Source organism: Xyrauchen texanus, chromosome 26 (assembly GCF_025860055.1).
Source record: "Xyrauchen texanus isolate HMW12.3.18 chromosome 26, RBS_HiC_50CHRs, whole genome shotgun sequence".
Classification (NCBI taxonomy): Eukaryota; Metazoa; Chordata; class Actinopteri; order Cypriniformes; family Catostomidae; genus Xyrauchen; species Xyrauchen texanus.
In genome coordinates, this window is record NC_068301.1 from 27,726,777 (window position 1) to 27,741,871 (window position 15,095).

General features: G+C 36.9%; 1 protein-coding gene across 1 annotated transcript; it reads left to right on the plus strand.

The window, feature by feature from the left end:
• Positions 1-7,388: 7,388 nt before the first annotated feature.
• LOC127620204 (KH domain-containing, RNA-binding, signal transduction-associated protein 1-like) lies at positions 7,389-14,404 on the plus strand. Its single transcript, XM_052093336.1, has 9 exons — positions 7,389-7,666; positions 9,314-9,438; positions 11,258-11,374; positions 11,596-11,742; positions 11,933-12,069; positions 12,193-12,403; positions 12,659-12,726; positions 12,862-12,920; positions 13,157-14,404. Exons 1-9 carry the CDS (start codon positions 7,573-7,575, stop codon positions 13,264-13,266), a joined length of 1,068 nt encoding a protein of 355 aa, XP_051949296.1. The 5' UTR covers positions 7,389-7,572; the 3' UTR covers positions 13,267-14,404.
• Positions 14,405-15,095: the final 691 nt, after the last annotated feature.

Consider the following 15,095-nt stretch of genomic DNA (forward strand, 5'->3'; position numbering starts at 1 on the left):
TTTTTTCAGTATTGTTCATAAAAGGTTGTGGGTTTCAAAGCCTATGGGATGCACTGAATCATGGTTGTAGGTATAAACTAGGCACACGTGTAGAACATAAAGCAGATCTGGCAGTACACAGTACACCTTTACCGCAGACCGTGCCGACAGCTCCCTCCAACCACTTGTCAACATTATGTGTGTTTTGACTGAGTCAGGTAGACCAGCAGAGTAAAAGAGAGAGAGACAGCCGTTCAGCCAGAAGCATTCACCCAAACCAAAGGCCAAGCTTGACTGATCAAATTAGACAGTGGAAGTCACTCGACTACATGAGAGAAAAGACTCAATGAATGTAGCTGCCAATCAAAAAACTTGAGGTAAGAAGGTGCCATAGTCATACATGAAAGTAAGTCCTCAACCTCAACCCTGATGGGGGTTACTACAACAAGGTTATTACAAAAGGGATATATTCACCCTTAATCATTCACTTCATGAGCTTAATCATAAAAACCAGAGAAATTTGCTCTGTCATACAGCTCAGGAGACTATGGAATTCCTATGTTTCATTTAAAGGAATATTTTGGTTCACTAAACGTTAAGCTCAATCAACAGGATTTGTGGCATGATGCTGGTGGTAACAAAACTTCATTTTGACTCGTCACTCCTTTATTCATAAAAGAAGCGATGCAAAAATCATGATTACAGTATATCACCTTTAATCAAAGTAAATGGGGTCAGTCCATATATGTTGAATTACTCACTGTTTAAAAGGTATAGCCACAAGTGGTAAACATTATGCATGTTAACATGATGCTAGTGTGATAAAATGAAATCTCTGTTCTACATGATTATTGAGTGATAAAATTGCTTAATGTGATTACAGGGTTTACTGGCATTACATCACCATGACAGTTGTAATATTGGATAAACTTTATACTGAGAAGGTTAATAAGTGATTTTGACCTGCTGTGAACAGTGGTGGGTAGGGGGGTATATAAAAATGCTGCCAGAAAATGTCTGTGCCACCACAGACTGATCGCTTGCCCCTGCCTGGCCACCCCTTTGAAACACTCCTGGCTCTGCCCCTGGAAGGGGGTGATTTGTCCCAGCACCAATCATGCATCTGTCCTTGTTTATTTATTTTGTATCAATGCTGAAAATAATTTAGAATGAGATACCTTGCAATTGCTTGACTGTGAGTCTGTCATAATCAGACAAAAAACTGAAGTCCCCCCTCTGTTATACAAGTTGGTATCACCCAACTAGTGTTGTGAAATCCCCTCTAGGTAGATGGCGGTGTAAATGGTACCTGTTAATTTTCTCAACACTGGTCAGGATGTGCCAATCACAGTCGTTTATTATTACTAGATGAGGATTTGTAAAAATGCTTTAATATATAATGCTGGGACGGATTTCCATTTACAGGTATGAATCCTTGCAATTATCAGTTTTTCTTTAAATAACTATTTCCAGTGTAAAATGTATCCAAAAGGATATGAATATTCTGAGATTTAAATGCGGATGTATGGAAGATTTGGCTTTTCAGAGTGACAGTCAGTGGCTGACAGCATGTGCAATTCCTGTCTGTAGGTCTGTAACCCACACAAAGTTTTTTATGAATTTAGAAAAAATGCAAAAAAATCACATTAGTCATATAGAACTGTAATTTCTGAAAGGGTTAATGCTTTTCTGAAACATTAACCCTAATGCTTTTTATGAATGTTTGATATGATATACAGCGTATAAATATTTAAGAGTATGTAATGAAAATTGAATTTCTATCTATCTGTGCATTAATTTGATCTGTGTAATATGTTGTAATGAAACATTACCATTGGTAATTGGTGTTGCTAGCTCCCAACGTAACTAGACAGGAAGTGAATATGTTGCTACTGAATGTTCCATTCTGCCAGTTACTGACAAGCACCATCTCCCATCAGACATCTTTAAATACACATTAAAATATCTTTATCTTTTCCTGTGGCACTACTGATTGCATGTTATGCGAGGAGCCTCAGAGACACAGATTTCTCATCCCGTGGAAAATGATGGGTGTGATTCAGAGGTTGCATTGTCCCTTCACGCTTACTGTACATTTTTACTCCACTGATGGTTAGGTTGAGAGTTGGGGTTTGGGTTGATAAAATGGGGGAAGTGCTTTAAATTGAACTAAACACAGACCAATTTTAGCTGAAGAACATTTGCTATACTTTCTCGAATTCTCAATGAGATCAGTCTGCAGATCCATTCTCTACCAGTTGAGCTACAAACATTTTGAACTTAGGTTTCCTATGGGGCTAAAATCTCTTTGACTATTCCAGTCTTCTGCTTTGCATTGCTCACCTATACTTGAAATTACAACAAGGAGAGAAACTGGTAAACCATGGTGATACCAGTAGCCATCTTTATAATTTGTTGCTCATTTCTAGCAACTTAGTTCTCAAAACCAGCCCTTTATTTTCCCAAAACTGGAATGACCTGCACACCAGTTTAGCACAATACATCCACTTTTCATGGCACTCTAACCTTATACTGCTGCTAACAAACTGTGGCATCAGAAACCATTAGCAAGATATTCTTACATTTGGGATCATTATTTGGAAACCGGCAATTCAGGCTCTAAACATGCAGTGTATGGCTGTTTCTTTTTACAGTCTCTGTATCATTACAGGTCTACTACTGAAACCAGAGCTCAAAGGTGCAGCATATAGGGAATCCAGACCCACACTGGCACAAACTGATCAAACAGAGAGCAGGAGAAGCATATTACACATGACATTTCACTCTCAGTTGGTGTGAACGTGTTTGTGTGCTTGCATAGAACAGCTTTGAAAATGTTGTTCTTTTGAAGTGATTATTCCAGCATCATTAGTGTATTTGAACGAATGTGTTGTGCTTTTTTTGTTTCTCAGGAAACCGATCTTGCCTGGAGCACTTTAGCAGGTTAAAGAGAATCAAACCCTGGGTTGATTAATCATCTGAGCTCCCGTGAAGCTATGACATGGGGAAAAGTGTGTTATTCTTTGAGCGACCCCACCCAAAGTATGTGCTGTAGAGTTTGTTTGACATTAAACAATCCAGAGTGCTAATTTTAACTTTTTTTTTTTTAAAGATCTGTTATTAATCAAATAGATTTCATGGTTAAAAGTTATTTTAAAATCATTATATTCTCACCTTAACAAACCTTTGCCAGCAACCTGTAAGTGGTCCAACAGTGAGATTTCATTTTAAGTATTTTTATTTGTGAAGCGCCTTTGAACGTTCTCAGTTTATCTCTTGTAAGGAAAAAGGATGTCGGACGGCCTTATGGCGAAGACGCTAAAGTGTTTATCGCAAGTGAAATAGTACACTTTGTATTCAGAAGAGTCAGACAGTTTGTAAAATAGTTTGCCACCCATAATGTAAATGAAGTTGCTCCTTATGTAAATCAAGAACCCTAAAATTCGCTTTCTCTATATGATAATGAAGCCCAGGCAACTTCTTTATCTGAGATGGTCTCAATGTCTCACACTCTGCTCCCATTCTATCACTGATGACAATATCCCCAGCGTGTGATCACTTAAATTGTGCCGCGACACCAAAGTGTTGACATCTTTTTGTCTTTATGATAATCAAGCTGATGGTGATGCTGATACTCTGATAAAATCAGGTTGAGTGATACTGTACGTATTCTGTAGCAGAATTCTGTAATTTGTTTAAAAAATGTCTTTCATATATCAAGAGATTCATTTGGAGAAAGAAAAAGAAGAGATACAGAGAGATTAATATGATAAATGACCTGCATCTGTAATGTCAGATTTGAGCCTCTCTCATAATGCTAGTCAAAAACATTATATTTGAGTTACTTTCTCTGTTCCTGTGAGTTTTTCTTGCTGAGATATGCTTTTGTTCCACTTAAAGAGGTGTGTTCTCCTAGTTTCAGATTTTTTTAGGTAATTAGTATGCATTTCACCATTAAAGAAATGTATTTTGGAATGTACTTTATGTCAACAAGACTAATGCATGATGTCAAGTGTCATCGGATCCTAAAGGATTAGTTAAAAGTGGTGTTACAATGTCGAAGTGTTTGTCTCGGGTCATAGAATATGTTTGTCAAAAGTTTCTTTTTTGCAGGTGTTGAGAGGAAAAAAAGCAAGAATTTCTAATTTAGAAAAAACTTTCTAAATGAGAATATGAGAAAGTGTAATTAAAATTTAAATGCAATAAAATATTGTATATATACAGTACAATGCCTGGCCCAAAAAAATTGCATTCTCTATTATTCGTTGGACCACTATGGCTTGCATTCATTGTGAAATATTTTTGACAACATTATGTAACTTCACAACATTTATTTCCATCCAGAGTTGCATTAATTTATGGCTGAAATCTTGTAGTAATGACGGAAGAGTCGAACCACTCCATAAAGTCTTCTCCAGCACATCCCAAAGACTTTCAATAGGGTTAAGATCAGGACTCTGCGGTGGCCAATTCATGTGTGAAAATGATTCCTCATGATCAATGACCCACTCTTTCACAATTTGAGGCCGATGAATCTTGGCATTTTCATCCTGGAATATTCCCTGAACTGGTCATTCAGTACATTAAGGTAGTCAGCTGAATTCATTTTACTGTCACATAATGTTGCTGAGTCTAGACCTGACCAACTGAAACAAACCCAGATCATTACACTGCCTTTTTGTTTTACTGTACTAATGTATTGTTTTTTAAAATTAAAATCTGCAAAAATTAAAGACAGTATCAAGGAAAAAACTATTATGATATATACATCTGTTAACAATTTAAATAATATATATTTATATTCGCATTGCTGTGATGAGAATTGTAAAATGTGCTTAACTGTAATAAAAATAATATTACAAAGTAAAACGTCTTAACAGCACAAAATATAGGCTTCATTTTCTATATGAAGTACATCATTTCTTATTTGTTTCTTTTGATTATTGAGTAAAATAGGACTATAACATTTTATTGATAAGCTGCACCCAAAAAGGTATAACTAAAAATAAATAAAAACAAACATTGTAATTGAAACATATTAATAGGCTACCTAATAACATTTCTACTTCAAAACATGTTTTGTGCAAATCCTGTTACATTCAGAATGCGTTGGGGTGGAATGTTACAGGGTTGAAGATCGGTGCAACCACAATCTCTGTGGTTTTATATTTTATAACAGAGTTGAATTATTAAGCTTCACAGGTCAGATAATTGTAAACACAAGGAAATATTAAGACAGTAAGTCTTGAGGTCAAAACTTTTTATGATTCCACTCCCTTAAAGTTCTCCCCAAACCCAAAATTCTCTCATCATTTACTCACCCTCATGCCATCCCAGATGTGTATGACTTTCTTTCTTCTGCTGAACAGATTCTTAAAATAATATTTAAGCTCTGTAGGTCCATACAATATGAATGGGTGAATCTGTACCAAAGCTTTCAAGCTCCAAAAGCACATAAAGGCAGCAAAAAAGCAATCCATACAACTCCATTGATTTAATCCATATCTTCAGAAGCGAAATGATAGGTGTGGGTGATTATTATTTTATTTTTTTTACCAGAAATCTACACTTTCATGTTCAGATTCTCATTCTTCATGAATATTGTTACTTACTGGGCAGGGAGGAGAAGTGATAGTAAAACAGACTAAAATATTGATCTGTTTCTCACCCACACTTATCATATTGCTTCTGAAGAAATGTATTAAACCACTGAAGTTGTATGGATTTCTGTTATGCTGCCTGTATGTGCATTTTAGAGCTGAGATATTCTTCTAAAGGTCAATCTAAAGGTCAAAAGAAAGAAAGTCATACTCATCTGAGATGGCATAAGGGTGAGTAAATGATGAAATAATTTACATTTTTGGGTGAACTGTCAATTAATTAGAAAGATCAAACCATTAGATTTAAATGGGCAAATATCACAGCATAACAGGACTGAACAGAATATGCCGAGACCAAGACAAGAAAAAGCATAAAGAAAAACCATTCAGACAGTGAAAGCATTACATTTTAATTGTGATAACTGGGGACATGCAGGCTGATATTTCAATGAAAAATATACATATAAATGAATGTAAAAATAATAATACATTATTTTGTATTTCACACTAAGCAAAGTTAAAACTATTAAATAATGTGACTAAGTTCATTATACTGTTAATTATATTGGTAGTAAGTCATTGTGACAAAGATACCATTTTGTCCCAGGTCCTGTACTTTTTTAAGAGATGGTTCTGGCAGGAATAGCGATGGAGAGAGGTAGAGAACAAAGGGGAGAGGAGAAATGTATACCAGCCAAACCAGCCACAGGATTCAGCAGCCACATTTGGGAGTCTGAATAGCCTGACATTCACAAATAGAGCATGTTAACCTTGAGTGAGACAGAGGGGAGAGCAGGGCAGAGGGTGGTGGTGCTAAAGGCCTAAGCAGGTGTGACAGTTCTGAAAGCTTTCACTGGACAAAAAGGTTTTACAGGCCTCCTTGCAATGCAAAACCACGGCTGACCTCACCACTTGCCAGTGCTGGCAGAGAGAAGCTGTGTTCACAGACAGTACTAAAGAGAAGGTTAATTCCACTTCCATGTATTTCACAAGAGATAAAAAGAAAATTGTAAAAGACTATAGTAATAATATGGCTGCCTACAATTTAATAAAAACTCATATGATGTGAAATGCCAATTATTGAACAACTACATAGTAAACATAGTAAATTAATTATTATAATCTGTAGTTCAAAAACTGTTCTTGTGCACAATTTTGTTAGTTTTTGCCCAAATCCAATATGCCAAAATGATCTCGAGTACCAATAAGTTCCCTATTTTTATCCACAGGAGGGCAGCAAACATTATAGTATGTGGTAATATGCCATTCCTGGATGTTTTACTATTTGGAAGACCACAGAAGCTTATACAACCCTTTGTGGATATCTCCATATTTTCAATTACAGACATCATTTTATCCATACGCATTAACCTTTTTTCATTTTCTATGATTAAACAAACTGTTTAAAAAATGATTGTTTTTATTTATTTTTGGAATAACCAGCACTAATATCATGAAAGGAACATATATATATATATATATATATATATATATATATATATATATATATATATATATATATATATATATATATATATAAAAGATCAAAGATCCCCATCTGTGGCAAGTGCTGTTTGCGAGCACCTATGATCTATATATATAATATAATATATATATACACACACACACACACACTGAAATTCAATATCTTAATTCCTAAGAAAAGGCTTTAAATGTATCCATTCATGACGAGGAACAGAGCCCATTCCCAAAGCAAAAAGGCTCATTTAAAAAACTTCCACATGGAATTGGGCGGTCCCGTACGGCATACAGTTCGTAACGTCACTTCCGCTCGCTGAAGTCATTTGCGCTCGTCGCAAAGCTTTTGTTCAGTTGTTTCCAACCGTGCACTGGAGCCATTTGCAGTCATCAGAACACACTTATGTTTGCGTAAAGCTTTCGTATTGCGGGAAGTGGATACTGAAATAGTTTTAACTACCGGACTCACGGTGTTCAATTGAGGTCTGTTTATTAACTTATTTAAAAACTCATCATGGAGGACGAGAGCAAATATCTCCCGCAGCTGCTGGCGGAGCGAGACAGTCTGGACTCGTCGTTCACACACGCCATGAAACTTATTTCAGCAGGTAAACCCCGGAGTTTTGTGCAAATGAAAGGAGGAAAGGAAAACATCTAATCATATTATATTAGTCGCAGAATTGTCGGAGAGAACGCGCTGGAATCGTCCGTATTCGAATCTGGGACGGAGGGTGACCGTCACAAAAGTCTCGTTTAAGCGCGTGGGGGGGTTCCTGTACTTCGCGCGAGCAATGCTGAAGCCATTTTCGGACGGATCGGCGTGTTTTTCAGGGTGTATCGAGATGGAGAGAGAGAAACACAGTTTTCTAAATGTTTTCGGACTATTGTCTCCTGCTCTCCATTTGCTAATGTCGTACTGTTGTAGAGTTTATATCTCCTGTGCAGCGTCCCATTTCCGCTCGAGTACAGTATGAGCCGCGTGCTGCATTGGGTTTAAGTGTGGTGAAATCATCTCGCATGCGTATTGAATGAAACTTTTTAAAACCAAATTACATATCTTATAAACTTTGAAGTTTATAATTGTTAATGGCTCTAAAATGTAATTAAATTCAGATTTATCATTGTAATTAACTCATTAGGGAAATTGAATTATTTCAGTCGTTACTAAATGGCATCATATCGTCAGAAAATGTTTGAGAGCACAATTGTTTGTTTCTAGCAAAAAATTCCATATCTAAAGGGACAACGTGGCGTTTCTTTTGTATCCGTCGAGTCACAGGGAACATACATTTCTAGTGGGGCATTCGAGGATTAAAGGTCTGGACCGCTTTAGATTAAATCAGCCGAGATTGAAATTGAAGACGGATGAATATCTGCAGTTTGGGATTTGTCGTTGTAATAAAAACCATGTTTCAGGCCATATGTGGCTTTTAGAGCGGGAAGTTTTGCAACTGGAGATTAGACAGATTTTTTTGATGTCGGAAATGTCTTTTCCTGGAGACGTTTCAACACATGTCTTTCATCAAACGTCTAGTGCGAATTTTACAGTAACTTGTGGTCGGTCTCTAAATTGATCAGTTCCACAAGTAACCTTTACTTGCAACATAATAACTGAAGTCACGCCATCAATTTTGTAGGATTAAAAAGAAAGCTCTTTAGTGAAGCTCCGTCTATTGACTGATGGTGTTTCCTCACACTTTCTTTGAGGCAAGCACTTTTCTTTAAAACCCTTACATCGCCAAGTTACATTTACCATTGATGTGAAATGAACATGGTACAGAGAAAAAAAGGCCTTTTTGCTGTATTCAGCACCTACTTTGAGTTTTAGAATAAGTACTCTGACCAAGAGAATATTGTGGCCCTGATTGTGGTTTTGGTAACATGAATTCAATCTCAAGAGTATTACAATTCTGGGTGTCTGTAAGGTATGTGGTATTCTGGCTGCATCCGTCAAGGTTTGACTCTTCGAGAGAGGTCAGACTTTTGTTTGCTTTCTTGGACGCCATGAATTTCTAACAATGTGCAGATTCCAGTCTAGATAAAATTCAGGCAATGCGTTTAAAAGTGTCTAGTGGGTTTGGTTTAAATGCGGTTTGTATATGTCCAAGAGGATACAGCTAATCCATTTCTGTTTTTGCTTCGTGAATGTGTGTTCATACGATCTGATGCAGTGTTATAGTTTAATCACAGTTCACTGACTGTATTCCAGATGATAAATTGTACAATAACTTATTGTTTCTCATTGTGTCTTTCAGAAATCGAGAAGGTTCAGAAAGGCGAGACAGGGGAGAAAGAAACCGAAAGCTACCTTGACCTCTTCACAACGACAAACATCAAACTGAAGGAAAGGGTTCTTATACCAGTCAAACAGTACCCAAAGGTGAGCTTCTCAGCGATTTGTTTAGGAACATGTATACTTTGTTGTTTTGAACTAAGCACATACTACACGACTTGCAGATAGCAGACTGGGTGTATCAACACAACCATTTGTCCCTGATGGAGGTCATGTGTACATCTGGTTTAAGATGCTTTTTAGGTGATCCTATCACAAGTATACAAGCGAGACACATCACTGTTAAACCTGGTCGTCTCTTTGACCATTTGCGTTTGGATTTCGAAGAGTCTGATTTCACGAGGAATACATCAGTCATTACGGCTGCATTTACTGAATAAGATCGCAAAACGTAAAAGAAAAGGAAGCGATTTATAACTGACACACAGTTTTGCTTAATTGTATGCAAATATGACATTTAGAGAAGAATTCATAGTTATTTATACATTTGTTTTGAAGTGGGCAAATCTCAAAATGGTTTGGACCTTTTTAGTGCCGTCAAAACAGCTGAAAATACAGCAGGTAGGGAGATTTATTTATTTTTTTAATCTTCTGCTTCCCAATAGCCTTTTATCATCTTGCATGCTCTATTTCATTGGCTTTGGTTCCTTGTCAGTCCATGCTCAATGGGACAATGTTGGTTGTAAGATCGTAGACTTAAACAGCCACCGACTCAAAACATCAATGGAGGCTTTGCTTTACTGTTTGTATGGTTGATAAGATTTTGAAGGAATGTGCAACACCTCAGTAAGAGTAAACTAAGGTCATCTGAGGCTTTCGGAGCATATACAAAGCAGTTCATACTGAAACTGGGAAGTGGAGTAAAACTGGTTTACATATCAGGTCAAAAATGTCATGAGCACTGGATGAAGTAATTAAAGAGTGAACTATAGTTGGAAGCTAATAGATTTATCTGCTCACGGCTGGCTGCCGGTCTGCTATCAGCATGTACTTATCAGGAATGGAATTTGACAGTTTTGCCAATCTTTGATGTCAAAATCCTATGTTATGCTGTAATCTGTCATGAAGAGGCTTAATATATTTTGTAAATGCAAGTTTCTTTGTGTAAGTCCCATGACAGCTTGCCTTTCACTGCTGAATGCTTACCTGCCAGAGGCGTTCAGACTGTTTGATAGTGTCCTCTATTGCTGAGTGCGTGTCTGTTATTTCTTGTGTCCTTGAAGTTAGCTTGCCAGATCAGATGAGACTAGCTGCGTTTAACGTTTCATTGCTCCTCCATCCCCTTTCCAGATTCCAGTCTTTCGTTCTCTTTGTCCTTTTAAGTTTTACTTGGATATCAGTTTAGTGTGAGTTGTGTGGTTCGTTATGCTACTCAACACTGATTGAAAAGGCTGTTGTTGTTTTTTTTAAACCAGACTTGAGATTGATAAAATATTGATATTCCTGACTGAGGATATGCATCTCCAGATTTGCCTTGTGCATGCCATATATCTTAGAGGCAGCAGAGTCTGTATGATATCATTACTTCTATGACTTTGGACTTTGTGCTCTCACACTTGTCAATTTCATACAATTGGGCATGTGTATTTAACAGGAGACTCTTGTGTGTTGGTAAATTACTAAAAATAGTAATCCACTACAAATGTTTAAATATTTCTCTAAAATTGTAATCTGGTTACTTTACTAAGTACTTAATTGGAAAGGTGATCACATTATTTAAATTACTTTTTTGACTAAAATATAGATTCATTACTAAATACTTTGGATTACACCCAACCCAGTTTACGAACTAACTTGAGTGTCACTTTGAAAGTAAACATGGGACTTTATCCCTTGCTTTTGTGGAACGCTGTAGATTTCTTCAAATGCTGTGAATTTATTTAATTTTGTCTGTTGCTTTGTGCAGTTTAACTTTGTTGGAAAGATCCTTGGACCGCAGGGGAACACTATCAAGAGACTGCAGGAGGAGACGGGTGCCAAGATTTCGGTACTTGGGAAGGGATCCATGAGGGACAAAACCAAGGTAATGTGCTGTCAAGTTTAAGTGTTATTGTTGCAAAAATTACTAAGCTAGGGGAACATCACTTTTGGTCCTGGAAAAGACAGCTCTAAACTTGAGGAATATAAATTTGGATTTGATGCTGCAAGGAAGATGTGCATTAGTTCTCACTGTATTTGCATGAAAGTTAAATGAACATACAGACAAGTCTAATTTGGATCTTAACTAATTTTTATGTTCTTTAGGAGGAAGGCTTGAGAAAAGGTGGAGAGCCAAAGTATTCACATTTGTCAATGGAGCTTCATGTGTTTATTGAGGTTTTTGCTCCTGTTCCTGAGGCATACCTGCGCATGGCACACGCCATGGAAGAGATCAAAAAGTTCTTGTTTCCGGTAAGTATTGTGAAATCCCATAGAAGATGGTAATTTGCGCTGCAGTAAATTGCTGATATCATGTTTTGTCTTTGCTTGCTCATAGTGCTGTGACTATTAGGAATGGGGTCGTTTAACTCTAAACTCTAAATTTGTTTATTTACTTTTGTTTTATTGCTCAATTGAATGCTTCTCATTTCTACGGTCACAGGACATGATGGATGATATTTGCCAGGAGCAGTTCATGGAGATGAAGTATATAAACGGGGGTCAGGAACATGCTGGCAGAGGCAGAGGAGGTCCACCCGTCAGAGGCCGTGGCGCCCACCCGGCTTCAGGAGCCCCCAGGTACCCACATTATGCATATACATGCTTAATATATCCATTGTTACTTTGATTTAGAATTATCTTATGAACAATTATGGAGAGCAAAGAAATAATGCTTTAAACATTTTATTTTTTTTATTATAGGGGCCGTGGTATGCCCCCACGTGGAGGTGCTCGTGGTGGACCACCTCGAGGCGGAGCTGTTAGAGGAGCTCCCTCAGGGAGAGGCGGGCCACCAGCCCAGACGGCCAGAGGAGTGGCTGCTTCCCGTGGCCGTCCAGCTGCCTCTGCTCCTCCGAGGATGCCCCCTCCACCAACTTCTCACCCTCCGGCCCAAGAAACATACGAAGAATATGTACGTTTTAATTCAATAAATAACCTGTGAATTTGTTTAAAAAAAGGTATAGTTCATGCAAAATTTTATTTACTCACCCTCATGTTCCAGACCTGTAAACACTTACAATAAATGTGTAGGTTGACATTTTATGCAGGTTTTTCCTACCTTTTGTGTTTGGAAATACAAGAGGTTGAGTAAATGACAATACCAGGAGTTGCTTTCTCAGTGTTTCTGGTGATGTTGATTTGATGTGCGTCACTTTTATTTCCTCAGTCGTATGATGAGAGCTACACAGAGGCAGCCTATGAACCCTACAGCAGCTACTACAGTCAGCAACAGGCGTAAGTTGGTGCAGTATATCATATTTTATAACTGTGTGTTTGGGATTTTATAAGGTCAAATTTCCCCAAAAAGATAAACTTTGCTTACGATTATTGTCTGTTCACTCCCCCCCCCCCCACCCCCCCCCACCCCAGAGAGCCAGAATACTATGACTATGGACATGGAGAGACACAGGAGGGTTACGAAAACTACAGTAAGATTTTACTCTTATTTATTATCTATTATTATTTATTATATTAGTTGATAATAGCCCAACCCTTATTTATATTTTGATAATTGTTGAGTCTCCTAAAAAGTTAAAGCATCATTTAATGGCGATAATAATGGTGTAACTGAAGAAAACGGTTCCTTTTTATTGCTGTTTAATTTGACAAGGAAACTTAAGTATGTAACATTAACACTTGCTCTTGTTTGTGATTGATCCTATAGCTCAAGATGACTGGAATGGAACACAGCAGGCTGCTGGTGGTGGGAAAGCTCCCACTCAGAGACCGACTAAGCCTGGATACAGGGAACAACACCCCTATGGGCGATACTAAGTCTGACTAGCAGAGCGCCACCCAACACGTCGCCATGTCAACTGTCACCCTTGGCAGCTCACGCTTTAAGCTACCCGACAAAAGTAATTGTCTGCTTTTGTTTTTTTAACTCTGGACATTATAAAAAGGAAAACTCAACAAATTGCCATTTAAATGCCTCAAGAATCAACATTACCCTTTTAAGGAATAGAAATTAAACATGGCTTTTTTTTTTTCTTTCCTTTTTTTTTCTTTTTGGCCAATATCTCTTCCTCTGCTCATACCTACCCTTGCTTTTTTGCATTTGTCGATGGTAAATGTATGTTCCAATGGATGGAAAAAAAGTTTCGTTGAAAGGTGAAGCCCAACAACTGTACAGCATATTTTTCTGTGTCATAGGACACCACTAATGTGTTACCATAAAATCTCTGCTAAGGTGCAGTTGCAGATTCCCATGTAGGCTACATTTCAAAATTCTGTTTAATACTAGCATATCAAAAAGACCCTAAACTTAATGTCTGTCTTGTAATATGTAACATAAATTACTGAAAGGAAAAAAATGTCTTTTAATTGTATTTCCAACAGCCATTTGATTTATTCCTCATTTGATTTAAATAGTCTTAAAAGCTGTAAATTTAAATTTAGGCCTCAATATTTTTCCTTGTATCTTTAGAGTTTTGAAATATAGCCCAGTTAGACACTGTTGAGATGAACTGTCCTCAAATCCTTAATTTGTCAAAATAAGATGTTACTCTTCAAAACAGTTCTGTAGAATAACCTATGTTTGGATACTTGTGTTTAAAAGGGGAAAAAATCAAATAAGTCAGATTACCATGGATGTCACCATGCTATATAAACTGCATGCAAAATCTGCTTTAAAAGGATTTGGACAACAATCTCCACAAGGGTCATCTCTTTTATTATGTAAAGGGATACTGCAGCTAAAACCGACTCTATTGTACATAGTTTAATAAAGGAAAAAGAAATAAAATCAACCTACATCCAAACTGTACTTTACTGCCATTTAGTATTTGTATCCTCTCCATAAAATGCAGAATGACACATGTGTAAGCTTGCCTAAATAGGTAACTAAATCTGTCCGAAACATGTTTTGCAGCAGTTGTCAATAAAGCTAGTTTGTTTTTTTATGAAACTTTAACCTGGTTTATTTTTCTTTGTCATCATAAAATCTGAAATGACCTTTCAAATAACCTAGAACCTTCGGTTACAACCTTCTTCCTCTTCAAAAACAGATTTGTAAATTTAAAACAATGCATGTAGTCTGAAGACATAAACTACACTAAAGGAATCTGTTTAAAGTGTTTTGACAATTAAAAGCACACCTTTAATGTTTCTCTCTCTTTTTATACTTAAAAAGGACCCTAGAGGTAAGACCTGTGCTCTTTAAAATAACCTGGATAGCTTCCTAATGTCTATAGAGAGAGCTAAAGCATTCGATGCTTGGGTATGTATTAAACTTTTCTTGAATGACATTTTATTTTTGGTCTTACTCAGAATGGGAAATGTACTGACCAGCCTGAAATAACTTGAATTTAAAAGTTAAGCTTGCAGGGGCCTTATCTGTCAAGTCTGATGCAAAGACACGTTGGCTGCTTTTAGTAAAGAGGACAGGAGAGGACTGTTAAACTTAAGTGCAGCATTGTAAAGGTAAACCTAACCCTAAATTTTTAAGTTGGTAGTGTGTTATATTATTTATTTACTTAAAACTTTTTTTGTTAACAGCGTGCAATGATTTAAAAGATTAAGTCGTTAAAAATAAAAGTAAAGTGGAAAAAAATATATATACAAACACGCAGTAATATTTGTGTCTTTAAAATATGTGTGTTCTA

Bases quoted from the DNA above. Each gene is read 5' to 3' on its own strand.
- LOC127620204 (XM_052093336.1), top strand. From the start codon at position 7,573: ATGGAGGACGAGAGCAAATATCTCCCGCAGCTGCTGGCGGAGCGAGAC. The intron at 11,743-11,932 runs GTAAGTATTGTG...CTACGGTCACAG, and splicing joins TCAAAAAGTTCTTGTTTCCG to GACATGATGGATGATATTTG. The intron at 12,921-13,156 runs GTAAGATTTTAC...TTGATCCTATAG, and splicing joins GGAGGGTTACGAAAACTACA to CTCAAGATGACTGGAATGGA.